This window comes from Rhyacophila brunnea, unplaced genomic scaffold, assembly GCF_057557595.1.
Source record: "Rhyacophila brunnea isolate RB1 unplaced genomic scaffold, BYU_Rbru_1.0 scaffold_1, whole genome shotgun sequence".
In the NCBI taxonomy this organism is placed as follows: domain Eukaryota; kingdom Metazoa; phylum Arthropoda; class Insecta; order Trichoptera; family Rhyacophilidae; genus Rhyacophila; species Rhyacophila brunnea.
The window spans coordinates 380,230-399,631 of NW_028232751.1; the positions used below are offsets into that span (position 1 = coordinate 380,230).

The 19,402-nt window shown below is 30.4% G+C and overlaps 2 protein-coding genes across 6 annotated transcripts in view; one reads left to right on the forward strand and one right to left on the reverse strand.

Annotated features, from left to right (window-relative positions):
* Positions 1 to 19,402, reverse strand: part of LOC147079327 (coiled-coil domain-containing protein AGAP005037) — a 608,924-nt gene that overhangs the window by 203,954 nt on the left and 385,568 nt on the right. The gene's annotated exons all lie outside the window — the stretch shown is intronic.
* LOC147079329 (uncharacterized) overlaps positions 1 to 19,402 on the forward strand; it is a 104,963-nt gene that overhangs the window by 23,275 nt on the left and 62,286 nt on the right. The window contains exons 2-3 of the mRNA XM_085940061.1: positions 14,414 to 14,701; positions 18,818 to 19,077. Of these exons, the coding sequence (XP_085796187.1) occupies positions 14,526 to 14,701; positions 18,818 to 19,077 (436 nt within the window). The 5' untranslated portion in view covers positions 14,414 to 14,525. The remainder of the gene's footprint in view (positions 1 to 14,413; positions 14,702 to 18,817; positions 19,078 to 19,402) is intronic.

Sequence of the window (19,402 nt, forward strand, 5' to 3'; positions counted from 1 at the left end):
AAAAGATCTTTAATAATTAATATAAAAACTCGAATATAATAAATAATTATTAATACGTATTCTTGATTAAAATTGAAGATAGTGATGAAAAAATAATGCAATTATTAATTAGAGGAACGTACGAAATACGCAGCCCTAAACGTGGTGATTCTCGACTACAGATTGTCGACGATTAATCGAAAAAAAACTTTGAACCTTTGTAAGGTTTCATCTTTTAACCTTTGGGTTCAGCCACTTATTTTCCTTTATCGCTTTCACTTCTGTGCAGACAAATTATTGTGTCGAACGCTTATTTGTGTTGCTATTATCCGTAGAAAAACGATTCTAAATTGTATCATAGAGTAAAAACCGAACCAGTGTAAATCCTCGTTTAATAACAACTATCTCTCAGCATTCTTATATTTCCTTTATATTATATATCAGTGGCGTGCGGTGACTTTTTCAGTAGACATACTGTCAAAAAAATAGATACGCATCACCTACTTACTATATTATTATCTACTTGTGTCAGTAAGGGTTTTGTAACAGATTGAATCTTGAAATAAGGTATAAGTTTTACGCTTTAAATATGTTTTACTTTCTTACTACAGAATTGCATACTAAATACATAATATTACCAATTACCTCAGTTATATAAGAAAACAACTCAAAATACTTTGTTCTAAGATAATGGCGTTTTAAAATTTTACACAAATTCTCATTTCAATGCTAAAGCTTTGGTTTTTTAAATAAATGTGTTTATTTTTTATTTAGTTAAAATGAACTTAGCAATACAAAATATGAAATTTTACAGTTTAACAAATAATCAACCCAAACATTCCCGTTTATAAATTAATTAATGATTTATGCCAGAACGAGTTATTCGATGTTATGACCCGTTGGAGAAATTTAAGTTTTTTTGTTGAATTATATAAAGCAAAGGCCTTTCTACGTCGAATGGCATTATTCGCTCAAAACCTTTAAATTTTGAGTTGTTTTCCTATAGAACTAGGCTATCGATATACTATTTAACCTTTAACCGAATATTTTTCCATATCATCAATGGACTGAACGCCATTGATATTAGCATCGATAAAAGTTTATATTGAGTTAGTATTTAATTGATTTCTAGTATATTGCTGCATTTGTATTCTGGAAGTCTAAAAATTTGGCATTAAAACATCAACATGGAAATACTAATGTTTATCTGACTTTTCGAAATATACCCACTTACGCACAGTAAATATTTGCTGCTAATTTTTATAAAACAATAATTTACAAAATTAATACCTACTGTTGACTAGAAGACTTGAAGGTAGAATTTTAAGTATAGTTTAGTTTAGTTAAACGCTAGTAGAAAAATAACGTCTGGTTCAATAATCAGGGACTGGTTTGACCCAGCACTTCATTCCCGTTTAAAGCAGAGTCAACGTCAAATTTTATTGAACCGATTTGTGTTGCACAATAATTATATTTCAATTATTCTTAGCGAAGGGTGTTTGGCCTGCGCCACCTTCAGGCACTATACACGTTCATAATATATAGTAAACATACAAGGGACAGAAATTATACATATTATTATGTACTTGTATGTATGTATTGTAACTAATGTATCAAAATATCATTCAAAGAAATTCATAATAGTGTCAGGGTTGTCAGGTATATATAATATCTTATAGAATATACAATGAAAATATTGAACCCATCCCATACAGATCAATATTGTATTGATTATAATTTCCTGAATAATATTTATAATGTAAAGCTGTAATGTGTTTTATATTACAATTACTTTCAAGTATAATATAAAGAATCAAATGGCGTCCCAGAGATTCTCTTTTCTAGATAAATAAAAATTGCTTTCGGTGTATTAAAAATAACATAGATTGAATTTATGGATCGCAAACTATTTGCTACGTCTAATAGTAATATTTCTAAGCGATAATATCTTATAGTTTCTTGGAGATATAATTATGTATACGAGATTCAATTTCTTAACCAAACAAAACAAAAACAATCGAGACACTTCACCACGCTACTTAATACACTGTCTTATTTAATTGTGTTAACTGTCAATTATTGATGGAAATACGTTGTATTAATTAAAGTAAAAATAATATGTTGTACACTGGTTTCGCCCGCTTCAGAGGGACAGGTGATAATGTCCTTTAAAATTGTCTTTTTGAAGCGGACGAAGCCGGTGCTGATCATGATAAAATGAAGTGGAATTAGTATTAAATATTGTGTTTTATTTTAACTATTACGTAGGTCTTAAAATATTGTAATTTATGTAAAAAATATCGCAAGACTCGTAAAATTAGATACACGTTTCTTATAATTTAACCGAATTTACTAATTTTCATAAGCACTGAGGGAAGATAACTTTGAGCGAATTACCTCAATATAAGTATAAAATAGATGTAGGAATTTATTTGTCTTTAAACAAACGAGAACTATAACATTTCCAATGATTTTGAAAGAAAGTTTTTTTTGTTAATTCTACGATGTCTACCCTAAATTTCTACTCGTGGTGCTAAATAATTATACTGTGAAAAGGTTTAACATTATTCTAAAAATTAATAGCAGTTTCAAGTGATCATAGTTCTGACATCATCGGCGTATATTTTATTTTTACAAAACGTATGTATGTATGTTTTTTTATGCGTAAACGACTCTGAATTATTACAGCATCCCTCGCTCGAGCTATGGTAGTACTTCAAAGAATATAATAAAATAAAGTTATATTTTAAAAAATGCTTACGTTAATTTAAAAAAATCTTAAAAGGGTAGGCTGTAAATAATTGCCTAGTATAAAAATTTTACCACACTATCAAATACATATAAAGACAGGCGACTCTGAATGTGACGAAATGGTGGCAATATGTGAAAGTTTCTTATCGACAAAATGTTAAAATGTATTTCTTAAAAATTACAAGATATGAATCCACTTAATTTTTCACTGCGGTTTGGCATTTTAGAAAATTTCTTTTCGAATCTGAAATGGTCCAGTATCATGAGAGATTTATTTAAAACAAATACATAATATTCGTACGAACATAAACAAAATCTAGTAGCTAGAGTGGTCTAGATGTAAATAGAATATGAGGACAAATAACATTAATTAACAATAAATTTCGCAAAGTAGATTTTTAGTCGAAAGCTATTTTTCTGTCACATCATTAGCATTTATAGAATGGGGAAGAATCGGGGAATACAAAATTAATGGGGACTCTCATACCCTATTGGGCAGTGGCGAAGGATAGGGGTAGGCTGTTAAGATCCGACATTAATAGTGCACACTAAACTTTGGTCGTAAAAGTTATCTATTTTCATTGAACCACGACTACGATGTGTAGATAGTGTTTGGTAGTTTTTAAAATCCAATTACACCCTCCCTAATCCAAGCCATAGTAGATAATAGAAAAATATATTCGTTTATCTATAAAATATGCTATTAACCCATACACAATTTTAGATAATTTGCAGGTAGAAAAATATTTTTATCGATTATGGTTTGGTTTAGGCAGGGCTTATTGAATTTCAAATAACTAACCAACACCATCTGCAATATGTATTCTTAATGCAATGAAAACAAATGAGTATGATCGACTAAGTTTAGTGTGCACTATTTATGTCGAATCTTATCAGCCTACCTCCACCCCTCGCCATCACTAGCGGGTGTGGTAGCAGTTTCTAAACAGGGTACGTTTTATTCTTTTAGGTCACAAAACCATGGGACACAAAGTAAGCTGACAGTCCTCAAATAATGAATGCGCGTTATGATTACATGACAAACTTTAACGAATGTTATGAAACTCGAAATTTACATCTTCGCACAGCCTCACCCAGAAGATAACTCACTTCCCATTGTTTTATGTTTCCTGTACAGAACGAATTATGTACCTGCAATTTCTTCAAAATGATGAATGAATTACAATCCACAGTGGAAAGTGTACTGAATATATTTTTCATTTATTATTATTTAGCAATCAAATTAAAAGGTTTAATACACGCGGTGACAAAAGAATAATCTGATGTACCTACTAAATTATACACTGTCGTCTTAATGCAAAACTATAGTCATATATTTTATGTGATCGTTGATCTCTAGGATGAGAAAATACAGAGTATAATAAATCATAATGATAAATACTTCTCTTTCAGCTGTAAAAATTTTTCGCGACTAGATCGCAAATATATCCAAAATTCTTTATTTTTTTTTACTTACAATTATTTAGTATCACGAAAAGGTTTAACAGTTGCTTTTGTAGACATTTAGATGTATCAGTTTTAAATACGACCGGCGTACTACTTATATTTTATCATTCTATAGTTATACCTGCTTGTATTAGGCCTATTAGGGTATTATACAACATAAATGCAACATAATAATATACTATACTATTAGATAAGCTCCTACCGTAGGAGCTTATAATGCTGTGTTATGCACATAATAATATGATGGTTATACATTTATTAAAGTATTATAATATAACTGTAATAGGCTAATCTACCACATCAGGTAAGACCCTCTAATGGGTTTATAACGAGCCGATTATACGAATTCATCGATGTGTTTATTGATGTAGAATTGTACATAGTGATTTTGTGGTAAACTGCATAAGTACATCCAAATATATGTTTATTATAATATATGCGAGATATTCTAGCTATGTTAGGCATATATTGCAATTTAGTGCTGTATTTCTAAAACGTTTCATGTTAGGCGTTAGTTAGTCACTTCTTTGGCGTAACAAAATAAAATAATCGCACACCGCATTAGTCAAAATTTACATCAACCAAAAATGTTCAAACAGTTAGAAAATAGTTTTCACATAAACTAAATATGTAATACCAAACAAAAGTAACGTACCTATCACACTTAAAAATATTAAGCTTAGTTTTGACAGCTAATCACATATAAAAAGGAGTAGGTACAATTCACAACGCGAAAGAAATAATTTTCACATAAACTAAATATGTAATACTAAAAACTAGAATAAAGGAATACCGCTTAATGGAGTGCCGCTGGTTTATTTCTAGACACTTTAAGTTATATCACTAAATAAATTATTTAATTATTTCTCATTGTTTTTATTTTATTTTGGTCAACAATAATAAATTCGCTGCCTAGGCAACGGAACAATTCTAAACGATAATATATATTTTTTTTGTATAATCGTCACGATTGGAGTATCATACTGTGGCGTAATGGTAGTGCGTTCGGCTGTTAACCGAACAATCGGCGGTTCTAATTCAATCGAGTGCGTATTTTTCGTGTGAAAAAATAAATTATGTTTTACATGTCACACGCCAAAAATACACTCTGATCTGATTTTACAAACGCGCCAAAAGAAGTATAACTTCAATAGAGATTAATCAAAATAAGTGTTAAGCCCATAAATTCATAAATTCTATACAATTGATAAAAATATAAGCTTTTGCTTAATATAAAGTTAATTGTTCATTCGGTTTTCAAGTTGGTTGTTTTGTAGGTTGACCATACTGTCAGAATGCTCGAGGTATAGAGTAAAATAGAGGTACCTCGATAGACATTTTTTTAAGAGCATTGATTATCTGCTAACCAAATAGAAATAAACAACATTTTGTTTTTGCCGGCCGCTGATCGAACGCGCGACCAACGGTTTCTGATCCGGACACTCCAGTGACAATGCAACAATTGTTGCTAATATGCAATTGAATAAATTTACCGCAATAATTTTCTGATGAAAATGTGTGGTATTAGGTGTAATTTGTAGTTATCACGCACAGTTTTCTAAGATATCAATATTATTAGAGTTTATACAAATTCATATAATACTTCCGACGTATATTTTTTGTAAGTATGCACCTACCTATACAAGTCCCGCGTAGGTACTCGTATCTATAACCACAGTGAAATGTAATAAATATTAAGGTATAACTCGTCTCAACACGAAATACAAAAATATAACATATTCATAGAAATAGAAATAGTAATTTCACACAATAATAGTCGTATCGTGTTTTAAACATGAATACGGTTGGGGTGAATTTGAGCGGAGATAGACATCTAGAATAAGGGGGGAAGCCGTAAAAGTGTAAGTACAGGATTGTTAAGTTTTGTTAAGGTAGGGGCCAAATCCATTGTTGAGATATAATTTACCGACTCAAATGAATACCGATGTGAAGTATTTCTTTTCACATGAGAGCACGACACTATTTTATACGACGAAGTTACTTAACAACGAAATTGAGTAAGTTTCGCTGTTTGTGTGACAATAAAAATATACTATGTTATTATTAATTTTATTCAATGCTATTTTACTTGTTCAAAATACATACTTGTTGAAATAAAACAGTATTTAATTAAGTGTGCTATGTAGCTTTTTTTATTTTTAATATTTTTTTCATTTCTTTATACATTCTTAAGACATCACATTGTACAAATTTAATACCGTGCTAAATAAATTACCGCATCATCATCTTGGATAAAACCACTGCTGGATGAAAACTTCTCCAAGCTTAGTACCTACATTATACTCGGTCATGTTCTTTGATTTGCCATGTATTTCCACAGAACATCAATATCAACACTGTGTTTTAAGTACAATGGGAGATCAAATTTTAAAACATCATTCAGACGGTCCGATAGGAATTAAATACACCTCAGTTTTGATGAGTGACAATTTCATCGAACATTCGTTCATTTATAGACATCTATTATCACAGATAGATACATATATAAGTATATATAATGTATCTATATAATAAACACATTTGGATTAATATGATCATATAAACCCATTTAGGAGGTTTAGCATAGGTTTGTTCATTCCTTAAGGATTCGCTTTTATGTGCTATTGCATTATGCCTAGAATGCACATTTCCATACTAAACTTTCTGGACCTTTCTTCTAATGAAGCCCCATGCCTGGTATGTGAAACTAGAAATGATCTAATTTAAGGGGGGACATGCTCGTCGAAGGTCAAAATTGAGTTTTTATTGTATATTCAAACCATGATCCTGGACACTCCTTAAACGTTGTAGATGATGTATTTATATAATTTTGAAGCCTTATTATCCTTTATAGTTATTTTAAACATTTGATGACTGCATGAAGTATTTTTGTTACATAAAATAGTATTCTTTTAAACCTCTCGCTCTAATGTTTTAGAATATAGTCATATTTCGGTACATAACTATGCAGTGGTGTTAAAAATTTTTACATTTATTAATTTTTAAACGCATTTATAAAACCATTAGCATAATTTATTACGAGATAATTTTTGTAAAATATTCACGATAAAAAATTATATTGATAATCTCTGTGATCCCAAATTTGACAAGAATTAGGCATTTTATTATTCAAAAAATCGGCAAGATTAACACATTTCAAGATGATTCTAAAGATATTTATTATAAGCTATGTCTTTGACCATTCAAGTGTGATAAACATCTTATGAATAATGATTGCTTTATAATAATTATTGACCTAAGAATAAGGTAGTGTTTTTTTGAAATACGCCATTTCTTTTGTCATTCCCCAGTGGTTAAGCTACATCATACGGCCGTAGCAATAAATTGACAAACTATAATTAAAGTAGGGAGTAAAATGATATTAACGCGCGTGTTTGAACATGTACCGATAAAAAAAAAATAAAAAAAAAAATTCGGTTAGGTACATGTTCAAACACGCGCGTTAACATAATTTTACTCCCTACTTTAATTATAGTTTGTCAATTTATTGCTACGGCCGTATGATGTAGCTTAACCACTGGGGAATGACAAAAGAAATGGCGTATTTCAAAAAAACACTACCTTATTCTTAGGTCAATAATTATTATAAAGCAATCATTATTCATAAGATGTTTATCACACTTGAATGGTCAAAGACATAGCTTATAATAAATATCTTTAGAATCATCTTGAAATGTGTTAATCTTGCCGATTTTTTGAATAATAAAATGCCTAATTCTTGTCAAATTTGGGATCACAGAGATTATCAATATAATTTTTTATCGTGAATATTTTACAAAAATTATCTCGTAATAAATTATGCTAATGGTTTTATAAATGCGTTTAAAAATTAATAAATGTAAAATTTTTTAACACCACTGCATAGTTATGTACCGAAATATGACTATATTCTAAAACATTAGAGCGAGAGGTTTAAAAGAATACTATTTTATGTAACAAAAATACTTCATGCAGTCATAAAATGTTTAAAATAACTATAAAGGATAATAAGGCTTCAAAATTATATAAATAGATTATCTACAACGTTTAAGGAGTGTCCAGGATCATGGTTTGAAAATACAATAAAAACTCAATTTTGACCTTCGACGAGCATGTCCCCCCTTAATAGATGATAACTTAATATTACGTTGAACAAGACAATGTAACTACCGATGTTCAAGCCTTCACTTCATCTCGAGCCCTGATTATAGGTTTTGAAAGCGGTAACGATAGGCTTATTGGTTTAGTAACTATGCTATGTAGTATATTTATCATTGTAATAACAGTGTTAACATCATCAAACTTGTAACTTCCGGTAGATAGAGAGAGAAAGAGAGAGAGTATAAGTTTTTTATTATTTTTTCCGGCAAGCTATAGGGTTACCAGATATTTGAAATGTATTGTACGATTAATGTTGACGTACAAACAAAATACATGACACCAATAAGACGGTGATGCTAGGCTATACCTATCATTGACTTTACTGACGATGGGTTTATATTCCGAAATAGCCGTAAACACCAATAAGTAAAAAAAAATGTTAAATTAATAAAAACATAGTATATACTTCAATCACGTAAACGCAAACTCCAATTAATTGTTTCTTGACAAAAAGTAAAATGGCGTCATTGATAAGGTACCTACTTCATTATGTCATTTGGAATATTATATGAAGTATAGTGATTTTTAAAGTAGCTCCATAGTATAAGACAAATACTTACTATATTTAGAGAAAATCAATTTTATAAAAACACAAATTATATAAAAATAGTACATAATATTCACTTAATTTAATACATATCATAACCGGTTTTGTTCGCTTGGCCAATATATAATGTATATACATAGTAATGTAAATATTTAACAAGATTAAATAGGTATGTATTGAATCTAGTTTTTTTTCCCCGACCATGTCCGATCCTAATAGGATCATATGGGCCTCCACACAGTGAAGGTTTGTATTAACAGATTTTGTTTTTTATGAGAAATGGATGTCAGCCATTTGCTCAACCTAGTAGGTCCATACTCTGGCTCATACACAAATTGAAAAACAATATGTGTACTTGCCAGACCCAGGATTCGAACCTGGGACCCACGACGCCAAAAGCCAACGCTTAAGCCGCGCGGCCATCGTGGGTATGAACATTAACATTATCTTAATTATTAATTTTTTGTATATGAGATAACATATAAACATATGAGACCATATGTTTATATGTTATAATATGTTTTTTACCACTTCATAATATCCGAGTAATACCGATTGTAATTATTAAGTTATGTGGAATAATAATAGTTTATATCCAAATTTATATGCAAATAGTTCTTCAAGATACATACTTAGTACATATAATATGATAATTGAAAAGCTTAATAATAATAACGTTTCAATAGTTTTCATTAAAACTATTTACTAACAGTAAAAGTTTACAGTTGTGCTTTCATAATAAGTACAGTTGAACTTTCCATAATGTATATTATAAATTATGATTTGTACGTTAAACATTGTAGTTTTTTTCACTGGTAGCCCTGAACTACTGAAGCTTTGTCCGTCCGTTTAATTGAAGTTATTACCACTAATTATATTAAAGTGCAGAATATTTCAACGCGAAATTTTGTTTGAAAACATTAATTACTGTACAAATGGTAATAATGTTTGAGCTTTGTTTGGGTGGAGCCCGAGAGTCAAATTACACCCTTTTAACTATTTGAGATAAAAATGAAAAAAAATAATTACGCAACAACTTTGAATGGTTAATCGTTATTAACAAAAACGCGTTGCATTTAAAAGCAAAAACCCCTACTCACGTTGTATTTTACAACGTTTTTATTAGGTCGTATTCTTGTTTGTCCGGTAGTTGTTTGTCCAGTACAAATCCTGCAATCGATTTTTAACTAACTTCCCGACTAGCTAGACATTTGAAACTTTCAGAATATATCAGAACACGATGCTAATGCATTCTTTTAACCATCTTTAAGCAGGGTTGAATTCATTTTCAGTTAATTCTGTTTTGTATGGAAAGTTATTTCAGAAAAATCCGTAAAGGAGGTGGTCCTAGCAACTAAATTATTAATATATACGTGCGTTACTATGGAAATCAATATGAAATGTCAAAATGACATTTAAGTATTCTGTATATTTGTTTGTTTGTTTTTTTATTTATTTACTTCAAATCAAGTACAAGTTTGAGCATATTGAGCATATTAATTCAACAGAAAATTTAAAAATGTTGTATATAAAAAGTTCTTTTTATCTTGTAATTATTATTACTATAAGACTGGGGTTGGTAAATAATGTTTAACGTAGAAGACGCCAAACGATAGTTATATACCACAGAACAGCTGATAATAAATAGAATTTCGATAGGATATATACCAGTGGTGAAGGGTGACTTTTTGAAAGAGGTAGGCTGTGGGACTTACCATGCTTGTCAGATATATTTGCGGGAAATAAGAAGATAACCCAATATTACTACTGATGAATAGGTACGCTAAAACGAAGAAATTTCAAAAGCTTAATTGGTTTGTTATAATTAGTTATTAAACATAAGCAATTAGTTTGAATTACTTATGTATGTTCCTAAACATTTATTGTACGTTGTATATATATTATGTTCCATAACAATTTATAATTTAACCCGTAAAACTAGACATTTTAAAATACTTCTATATTTAAAACACAGACTAAGGTAGGTACAATATCAGATATCTAAATTATCTAATGAGTGAACTAATAAATAAATAAAAATTACGAAATAAATTATTTTATATTTTTAACAACAATCGATACATATTTATGTGATTGAATCCCATAGAAATTATTTTTTTAAATTATCTTCTTATTAATTATTTTGAATAAATGTGCTCTCGCGACGTAAGCGCTAACGAAATAGCTTGTACATTTGTATGCGGGACGCCAGATATTTTGAAATAATGAGAAAAAAACTTCATATTGAAAAACCCGTCGATTCACGCGAAAATAATCCTATACAATATGTGAAGCGAAACGCGGTGTGTTCTATTTTTTTAAACTTTCGAGAGATGCCATAGATGGTGCTTATTTAAATATGGGAAAAGATCGTAAAATTATGACAATTATACGATAGATGTCTTTGGGCATATTGAATATATTATTATTTGTGGTTATATAAATACGTCAACATGAAAATAAAAATTATTTTTCTTAAGAAGGTAGGCTTTAAATAATCGCCAAGTATGGAGTCTTCGCCACTGCTATAATATACCAACATGGTAAATTTTGACGCAGGGTTTTGAATGTGCGAGTGTCCTACGAAAATGAACCACGCATTATAGACGTGCAAAAGTGTGTGTAATACACCAATATTAAATTAGCGTCAATGCATAAAAAAGAGCAGTAGAGTCTGTCTTCTATAAGCTGGCGTGCCGGTACCCCCCCCCCCCCCGCTTCAGCATCCATCTCGTTCCCAGCATTGAAAACTTGCAACAGTTGAACGCGATGGCACAATGTATTCCGTGTGACGTGTACGCCAGTTTATAGACTACAGACTCTAGTCAGTATTCGACGAATGACGTATTCTTGACAAGTGTTTAGATTTATCACGTATTCGTAATTAGTCGAGATCGGTTGCCTGCTTCTCCTTACCCGTTATGTATTTCAGTTCCCATTATTTCTGAGTTCCCTGCTATATATAGATACCAGTGGCGGCCGGTGGTTTCCAAAATTGCTTTCATTGGGGGTGCACTCAAAATTTTCTTACCTTATTTAAAAAGCATATCAATTCAGCGTTGTTTCTGTTTAGCGAACATCTCAATCACTTCTCATTAAAGTCTTGAACTGTTTGTAAAAGTTTTTTCTCAATGCTTAACACAGGTAGACATGTCAGTCCTGATTCATGGTAAGTATTTCTGAAAGACGATTTAATTCTTTTAATGGTTGAAAAACACTTTTCAATTTCCACAGATGTCATAAGACCATCCTTTATTTATTCTGACTCTTATTATTATTATTGATAAAGTCTACGTTTACCGACATCATTTTAAAACACATACACTTCACTGATTGAACTATAATTATAAGTATTAAGTATTATAAATCTTTTATTCAAAATTTATCATTTTAAAACACATACACTTCCCTGATTAAACAATAAGTATATATAATATTGTTATGAATTTATTTTTATGAACAAAACTATCGAAATAACGTGACAAAACACCGAAAAAAGCCGACTATAACGACGACCGCAGAAATCATACTGAATTGTATGTAAGAAATAATATTTGAAGAAAATATTAAAAAAACAAAACTATCGATTGTTTTGAATAGGTAGGTACGTATTTTTCGACTCTCGACAAATCGTCAGTTTCTTCGTCTACAAAAAGCAATAAAACTCCAGCAAAATGCTTGCATTGTTAAAAATATGACATCATGTTATACATATTCACTCACTATGAGAAAGAACATGGTAACTGAGATTTTAATTTTTTATAAATTATATTCAAATATTTGCAAATATAGAAGGAATAAAGGATCGATCCAAAATATTTATGTTGATAATCAATTTTTATTCAATATCAGCCTATTTTCAATGAATTTATATGAGATTTAAATAAAAAAAATCTATTTCTTTATCAATCCTGCTAAATCTCAGTTACTACATTTTTCCGCGTAACTTTTGAGCTGCGTCCCTAATGGTCATAAAATTTTATGTATTCATGAGTTATTTATCGTTTTCACGTGTCGGCTTGAACTGTTATTACTCAATGTAATATGAACGGCAAACTAAGATCCATATTTGTGCGTTCCGACGAGCGCACGAATTCGGTGACTGTTTACTGAGTATATGCTTTTGGTATAAATTTACATGGATTAAATTGCGATAAACGAGTGATGACTTATGAATAGCATTGTTGCACATTGAGTGATGTTTAGGAAAAAGCAGTGCAGCGCACATGCATGGTGTTAGAGGAGCCGCCGCTGATAGATACATATTATTTTAATGGATGTTAACAGTCAACATAGCCAACAGCGATAACTGGAAAGAAGAAGAGAAAGAACACTCGTATTTTGGAAATCTTCGTATCTTCATTCTACAGATCGTTTATAGCAACACATTTATTCTTTCTCCAGCAATTTTGAAAATCCATAACTCTTTCTTTCTTATGTCCGGTAATTGCATTTCAATAGTACCCATGTCAATAGCAAATAGAAGAAATGTAATTAATAAAAAAAACCCAATTCATATTTCCCTCAGGCTTAAATAATAGGTACCTGTGATAAATTGGACGCATAGTAATTGGTGGTGTTTTTTTTAAATACATACTAATAAATGAATAACAGCGCGCGAGTACTAAATAGCCATAATACGTAGTTCGCGTTCGCGTTCCGTTCCGCGGTTTGCCGAACTCTGGACTAGAGTAAGTACCTACATATTTGTGGCAATTCATGTCAACAACGCGTCCACAGTCGATATTATTAATGGATACTAATTGATTAATATAATACTCGATTGATCGAGTATATAGCTTACACATAATAATTGAGTTACAAGAATGTCTTCTTATTATCGGGGTGCATATTCTCCCTCACGCATGTAGATAATATTGAAATAAAACTTGCCTTATGTAATATATACATATTTAGCAAACACAACTACGCTTACTTACCAACTTACATATATAATTTCTCGAATTACAGTAGGTACACGTACTATCTCTTCACTGACCAGTAATTATCTTAGAATTACGATTGATATAAAATGAATTTAATGAAAAATGAATTCATTGCTATTTCGATAACCTCCATATAATTATTTAAATTATCGCCTTCAGATCTTACAATCAGCACAATTCAGAAACTTCCAAAAGTGTTTGATTCATGCACGCAATCTTGCGAACTGCAGCATAATGCATGTTAATCCATACATTTTCATACTGTGCACAGTAAAACTATGCACGTGTAGTTTATTTTTAGGGCTGCGCCCTATATAGTAAATCGATAATTGTGATAAACGTTTTCTTAAATGTCATGACAGACTCGAATTGCTGTGAAACCTTTAAATACACTAACTTAAATCAATTTCTTATAAATTCGCGCGGAAAATTACGTACCCACCAATGTAAGAATATTACATGAACTGACGGTGAAGTCTTAATACAAAACTTCCACGTGGCATGCATTAGACTGTATATCCATAAAATAACTAATAATGTGTGTTTACCGTTTATGTTATAGGTACCTAGGTGGATAATATCGAAGTGAAATTCTGTGCGTAACTTGAATATCGGAACACGAGGCAATTAAGGGCTTATTTGACTTGGAAGTTTCCGCAAAGTTTCGCGCCGAGATGGCGGCATCGCAGTTATTATGCTCTCATCTGTCCGCTGCAGTACTCTTGATACTGGCCGAAGCCTCTTCGGCGCAAATTGCAGGAGACTGGAAACCAGTGCGAAGGCCACAGTCATTGGGTGTTTCGACGTACCACGGCAATGCATTTTCCGGACAGCAAGACTTGGAGGATAGGTTCGTAAACAAACTTTTAGAAAATAAATTTGAATCAATAATGTGAAAAATGAGGCATGCAATTTGAGATAATTTCTTGATAATTGACATTTTAAGGCATGTTATTAATCAATACGTATCTAAAACAATAAAAACAAAAACATTTTTATAGTAAACTTACAATTTAAAATATGTTATAAAAGTGAATTCACTTAAAGACCCCATCTTATTATTACATTATTATATATTGTATATGACCAAGACAGAAAATATATTTTTGAAAAAAAAATAATGATTTCTAATCATATTTTTATATAAAAAGCTCGATTTGGTAAAAGGATTTCGTAATTATACATATAAAAAATTCTGGAAAATGAACGTGTTGCTTATTTAATGTATATTTGGATACAGACAATGGACCTATTAGTTAAAACCGTTTCCGGTTAAAAATCTGTTAAGAAGCCTCTTCAGAAGGTATACTAAATCTATAATAGATAGTAGAGCCAATTATGATGATAATGATGATTGACAATAGATAAAATAGTATTTAATGAAAAAAATCGTTGGTTAAAAGAAATAACAAACAATTATAATTAATAATTTTACCATAGTGTATTATTACATATTATTGTTGTTGATGTTATTGTTATGGGTAAGTTCTCAAGTTCTCTGTCGAAATTGTCGAATTAATGAGATAATCAAATTTCACGGAAATACATTGTCCACGAAATATTACTTAATGATAAGAGTGGAAAACAAAAAGAGATCCAGTTCATTTATATCTAAATCCACTTCAGTATACGGTAGTGTAGTGGATCGAGAATGGTTGAGATGATCATGAACTATGTAAAAGTAGGTACTATAAATAAAGATTATGTACTATTTATTCATCAAAAGTAATACTATCGACTGAGGGAAATTGAAATTGATGAAGTTTGAATTTAAATAAGGGTAGGAGAAAAGAAAGATCATTGTCACATTAATTCAATTCTGAGATAAACTGAAAAAAAACAGCTATTTATTTGTTATATTATTTATTAAACTCGAAATTAAAAGTTCTTACATATCAGTTAAATATTAATCACAACCATAAATCACTCTGGTTAAATATATACTTTTGGAAAGAAAGAAAAAAAATATAAATAATATTCTTTCTCAAATGTTTGTGATATTGACATTTCTTTTAATTATCAATGTTTTCTTTCAGAGGTCAGTGTTTGAACAATGATTTTTATATATTTTTTCTATGTATGCCGTCTAATAGTTTACAAAATTCTTCACAAGATGGCATCATTCACTCAATTTTCGATTTTTCTTTCCGAATTTATTCTAATTGAAATGAGTTTTGTACTATTCTATTTGAGTATTTTTTGTGACCCAGGTTTCTCATTCCGACATGTTGTATCAACAGTATTACAAAAACAGTTAATTTCATACATTTCATACATGCCCACTATTAATACTATTGATACGAGATGCAGAAAGGGTAGCAAAACAAATATTTAAATAGAATAGTACAGACTTAAATCAATTGGAATACTCTTGTAAAATACTATTACTTCGTTGTAATATTTTATTTCCACTAACAACGATTGGCATCACAAAATATAAACGATATTAATATTATAAAATAAATAATGTGTTTAATTTATTTCTCATCGTCAGTATATTCACATTAAATACAAAATGTTGTATTTCATAAATGTATTAATATTTACGATAGAATTAATTTATCTGTAGAAGCATTCAAAATTGATTTAGCGGTTAATGCAATCCATCATGCTCATCAGAACATTTCATACAGTCGAGTAAACAATGTATAAGATAATTTTGTAATTCCTCCTCTTAAGCCATTAATTTAACCATTGCAAGGTGTATGTAGATTTAATATAGCAAAGAAGATGCTCATTAAAAAAATAATTATAACATTAATGATTTTAAGCAAGCTAGGTCTCAGGATAAAATTAATAATATCACCTATTTTCATTATAATATTGATGTTCAGTAAAAAGTAAACTGTTAACTTTTGAATTAAAACACTTGATGGGGATTTTTCAACGTTTTCAAGGTAAAATTGGTAGTTATAACACATCTAATATTCTGTACGTTGGAGCATTGAATTGATACTACTTATATCATTATGACATATTGTGTTGTAATGTAATGCATAATATGCTATTTGACAGCGGGAAATAACCGTGTTATATGGTGGCCCTCGTAGTAAGGCAACGGTGTCCCGTTTGAAACGGGCCTTAATCTGTCCATTATTTTATCAATAATGAAAATAATTACAAGATAAAAAGAACTTTTTGTATACCACGTTTTTTAAATTTTCTGTTGAATCATATAAACTTGACAATTCTATGTATTAATAATTTAGGACAAATAAGGGAATTGTCAACAAATCATTTTTTTGCTATTTTGCAACAAACAAACACATATAGAATACTGAAATGTCATTTTGATTTCCATAGTAACACACGTATATATTAATAATTTAGTTGCTAGGACCACAACCTTAGCAACCAATAATAGTGGATTGGATTACGGATTTCTTCCGAAATAACTTTTCATACAAAACAGAATTAACTGAAAATGAATTCAATTCTACTTAAAGATAGCTAAAAGTATTAAAAGAATGCATTGGCATCGTGTTCTGATATATTCTAAAAGTTTCAAATGTCTAGCTAGTCGGGAAATTAGTAAAAAATCGATTGCAAGATTTGTACTGGATAAACAACCACCGGACAAACAAAAATATAAGCTAAGAAAAACGTGGTAAATTGGTGATAATGGAAAAAAAAATAATATCGCATGGTTCTTTTTACTCTAGGAATAATTTTGATTATCTGCAATGGAGCGTTTATTGTGGAATGTCAATAATGATTGATGTCAGGATGAGTGATTGCCCAATTTATATTATAATTGCGTACAAATTCTGTTATCCGGACTAAACAATAATATAAGTAATCCGGATAACATGAAATCCGGCCAAACAATGTACACATTACATTAGGGAACGTTCCATTTGAAGCAATTATCAGCGTTCAGCCGTTTTCAATCTCATCCAACAGACGCTGGCAAATTTATTTACGGAGGAGTGTAATGATAAGTACTAGTAAGCGACTTTAGAGACGGGATTACGACGCGTGGAATTAAATACAGAGTACTGAATAATCGTATTTTATTTCACAAAAATAAATTCAATTTCATGTAAAGTATTTTTTTATAACAAACAAAATACATTTCTTCTATTTGAAAAACGGTGAAAGAGTAAAACCACGAATTATTATTTAAATGTTATATATATATATATATATATACATTCGAACGAAACCGTTAAAATTTATTTATTTATTTTAAATTTATTTAAAAAAAAAATATATATATAAATTAGTTACGAATCTTAGGGCCGTTTGAGACGGGACACCGGTGTAGCGCTCATATATACAAGGAGGCCTTTGTATTCGAATAAAGGGGCCTTTGTATTATGTTTATGAACGCCTCAGAGCTAATGAGTCAACGCGTGTCCGGTACACTTTTCCGTCGGCCGCTACATTCTCAAGCCGCCAATACACGTGTTTTTATTACCGCAGCCAGTTTAATGTTCTAATTTATTAATATATTATGCGTCGAATCATTAGCTCCGATTTCTATTAGAAGTGAAATTCAAATTCCATCAAGTACAATCGGTCGATAGTATTATTGTTATATAATAGGTGTATATTTATTGTTAGTCTAACTTTGATTTATTATGGTTTTTATTGTTTTAGACTCGAATTGCTTACCTAATTAAAACACATTAAAATGTATTTGGTTAAAATAGATTATCTTTAAGCTATTTGAAATATATTATTGTTGTAAGTAATAAATTATACCATCATATCAAATAGTATTAATAAAATTAATTATTTAATAATAGTAAGAACATTCTCGGAACCCTCATATCAGGATGTCAGTCAGGATGTGTGGGATTAATTAGAAATATGAAGAGGTGTATTAATATTGCGACAAGATGTAGGTGTGCTGTTTCTGTATAAAACGACCGCCAAATAATCTCTTAAGAAACCAATTACTACATTTATCTCCACGGCCAAATATATTATCAATAATCTATAAATGTATTGTATACTACAGATTCAGTGGTTCAAGTCACTTCGGCCAGTTCGACCCCTCACTGAGTGGCCACCTTTCGTCGCCTCATGATGTCGGTCCGCTGCTGGGCGGCCAAAACTCGGAGGACGGATGCGCACTTTACAAAGTCGGCTTCAATCAAGAGTTGTACTTTCAATACGTGCAGTTCAAGGAAAATATTCCCGATCTTAAAGAGTTTACTCTTTGCACATGGACCAAGTTTCACAATCACTCGAACGACCATCCACTTTTCTCGTATGCAGGTAAGAATAAATACAAAAAATCGGTGTGTGCACTTATGTACGCGCGTTATAAGTTATACTTCTTTGGCGTAACAAAACAAAAACGAAACTTGTAATAAACTAGATTCTTTGACTAGCTCTTAATTATCTTGTTAAATTACACACTCAAGAAAAAGGACCGCTTATTGGAACGCCGTTGGTTTATTTTTATACACTTTAACTTATCTTACTAAATTATATAATTATTTATCGATGTTTTTATTTTTAACGTAACAACTGCCACTATGACGTTTAATAATTTGTTTACGTAAGGAATAGCAAATGGCCGACAATAATAAATTCGCTG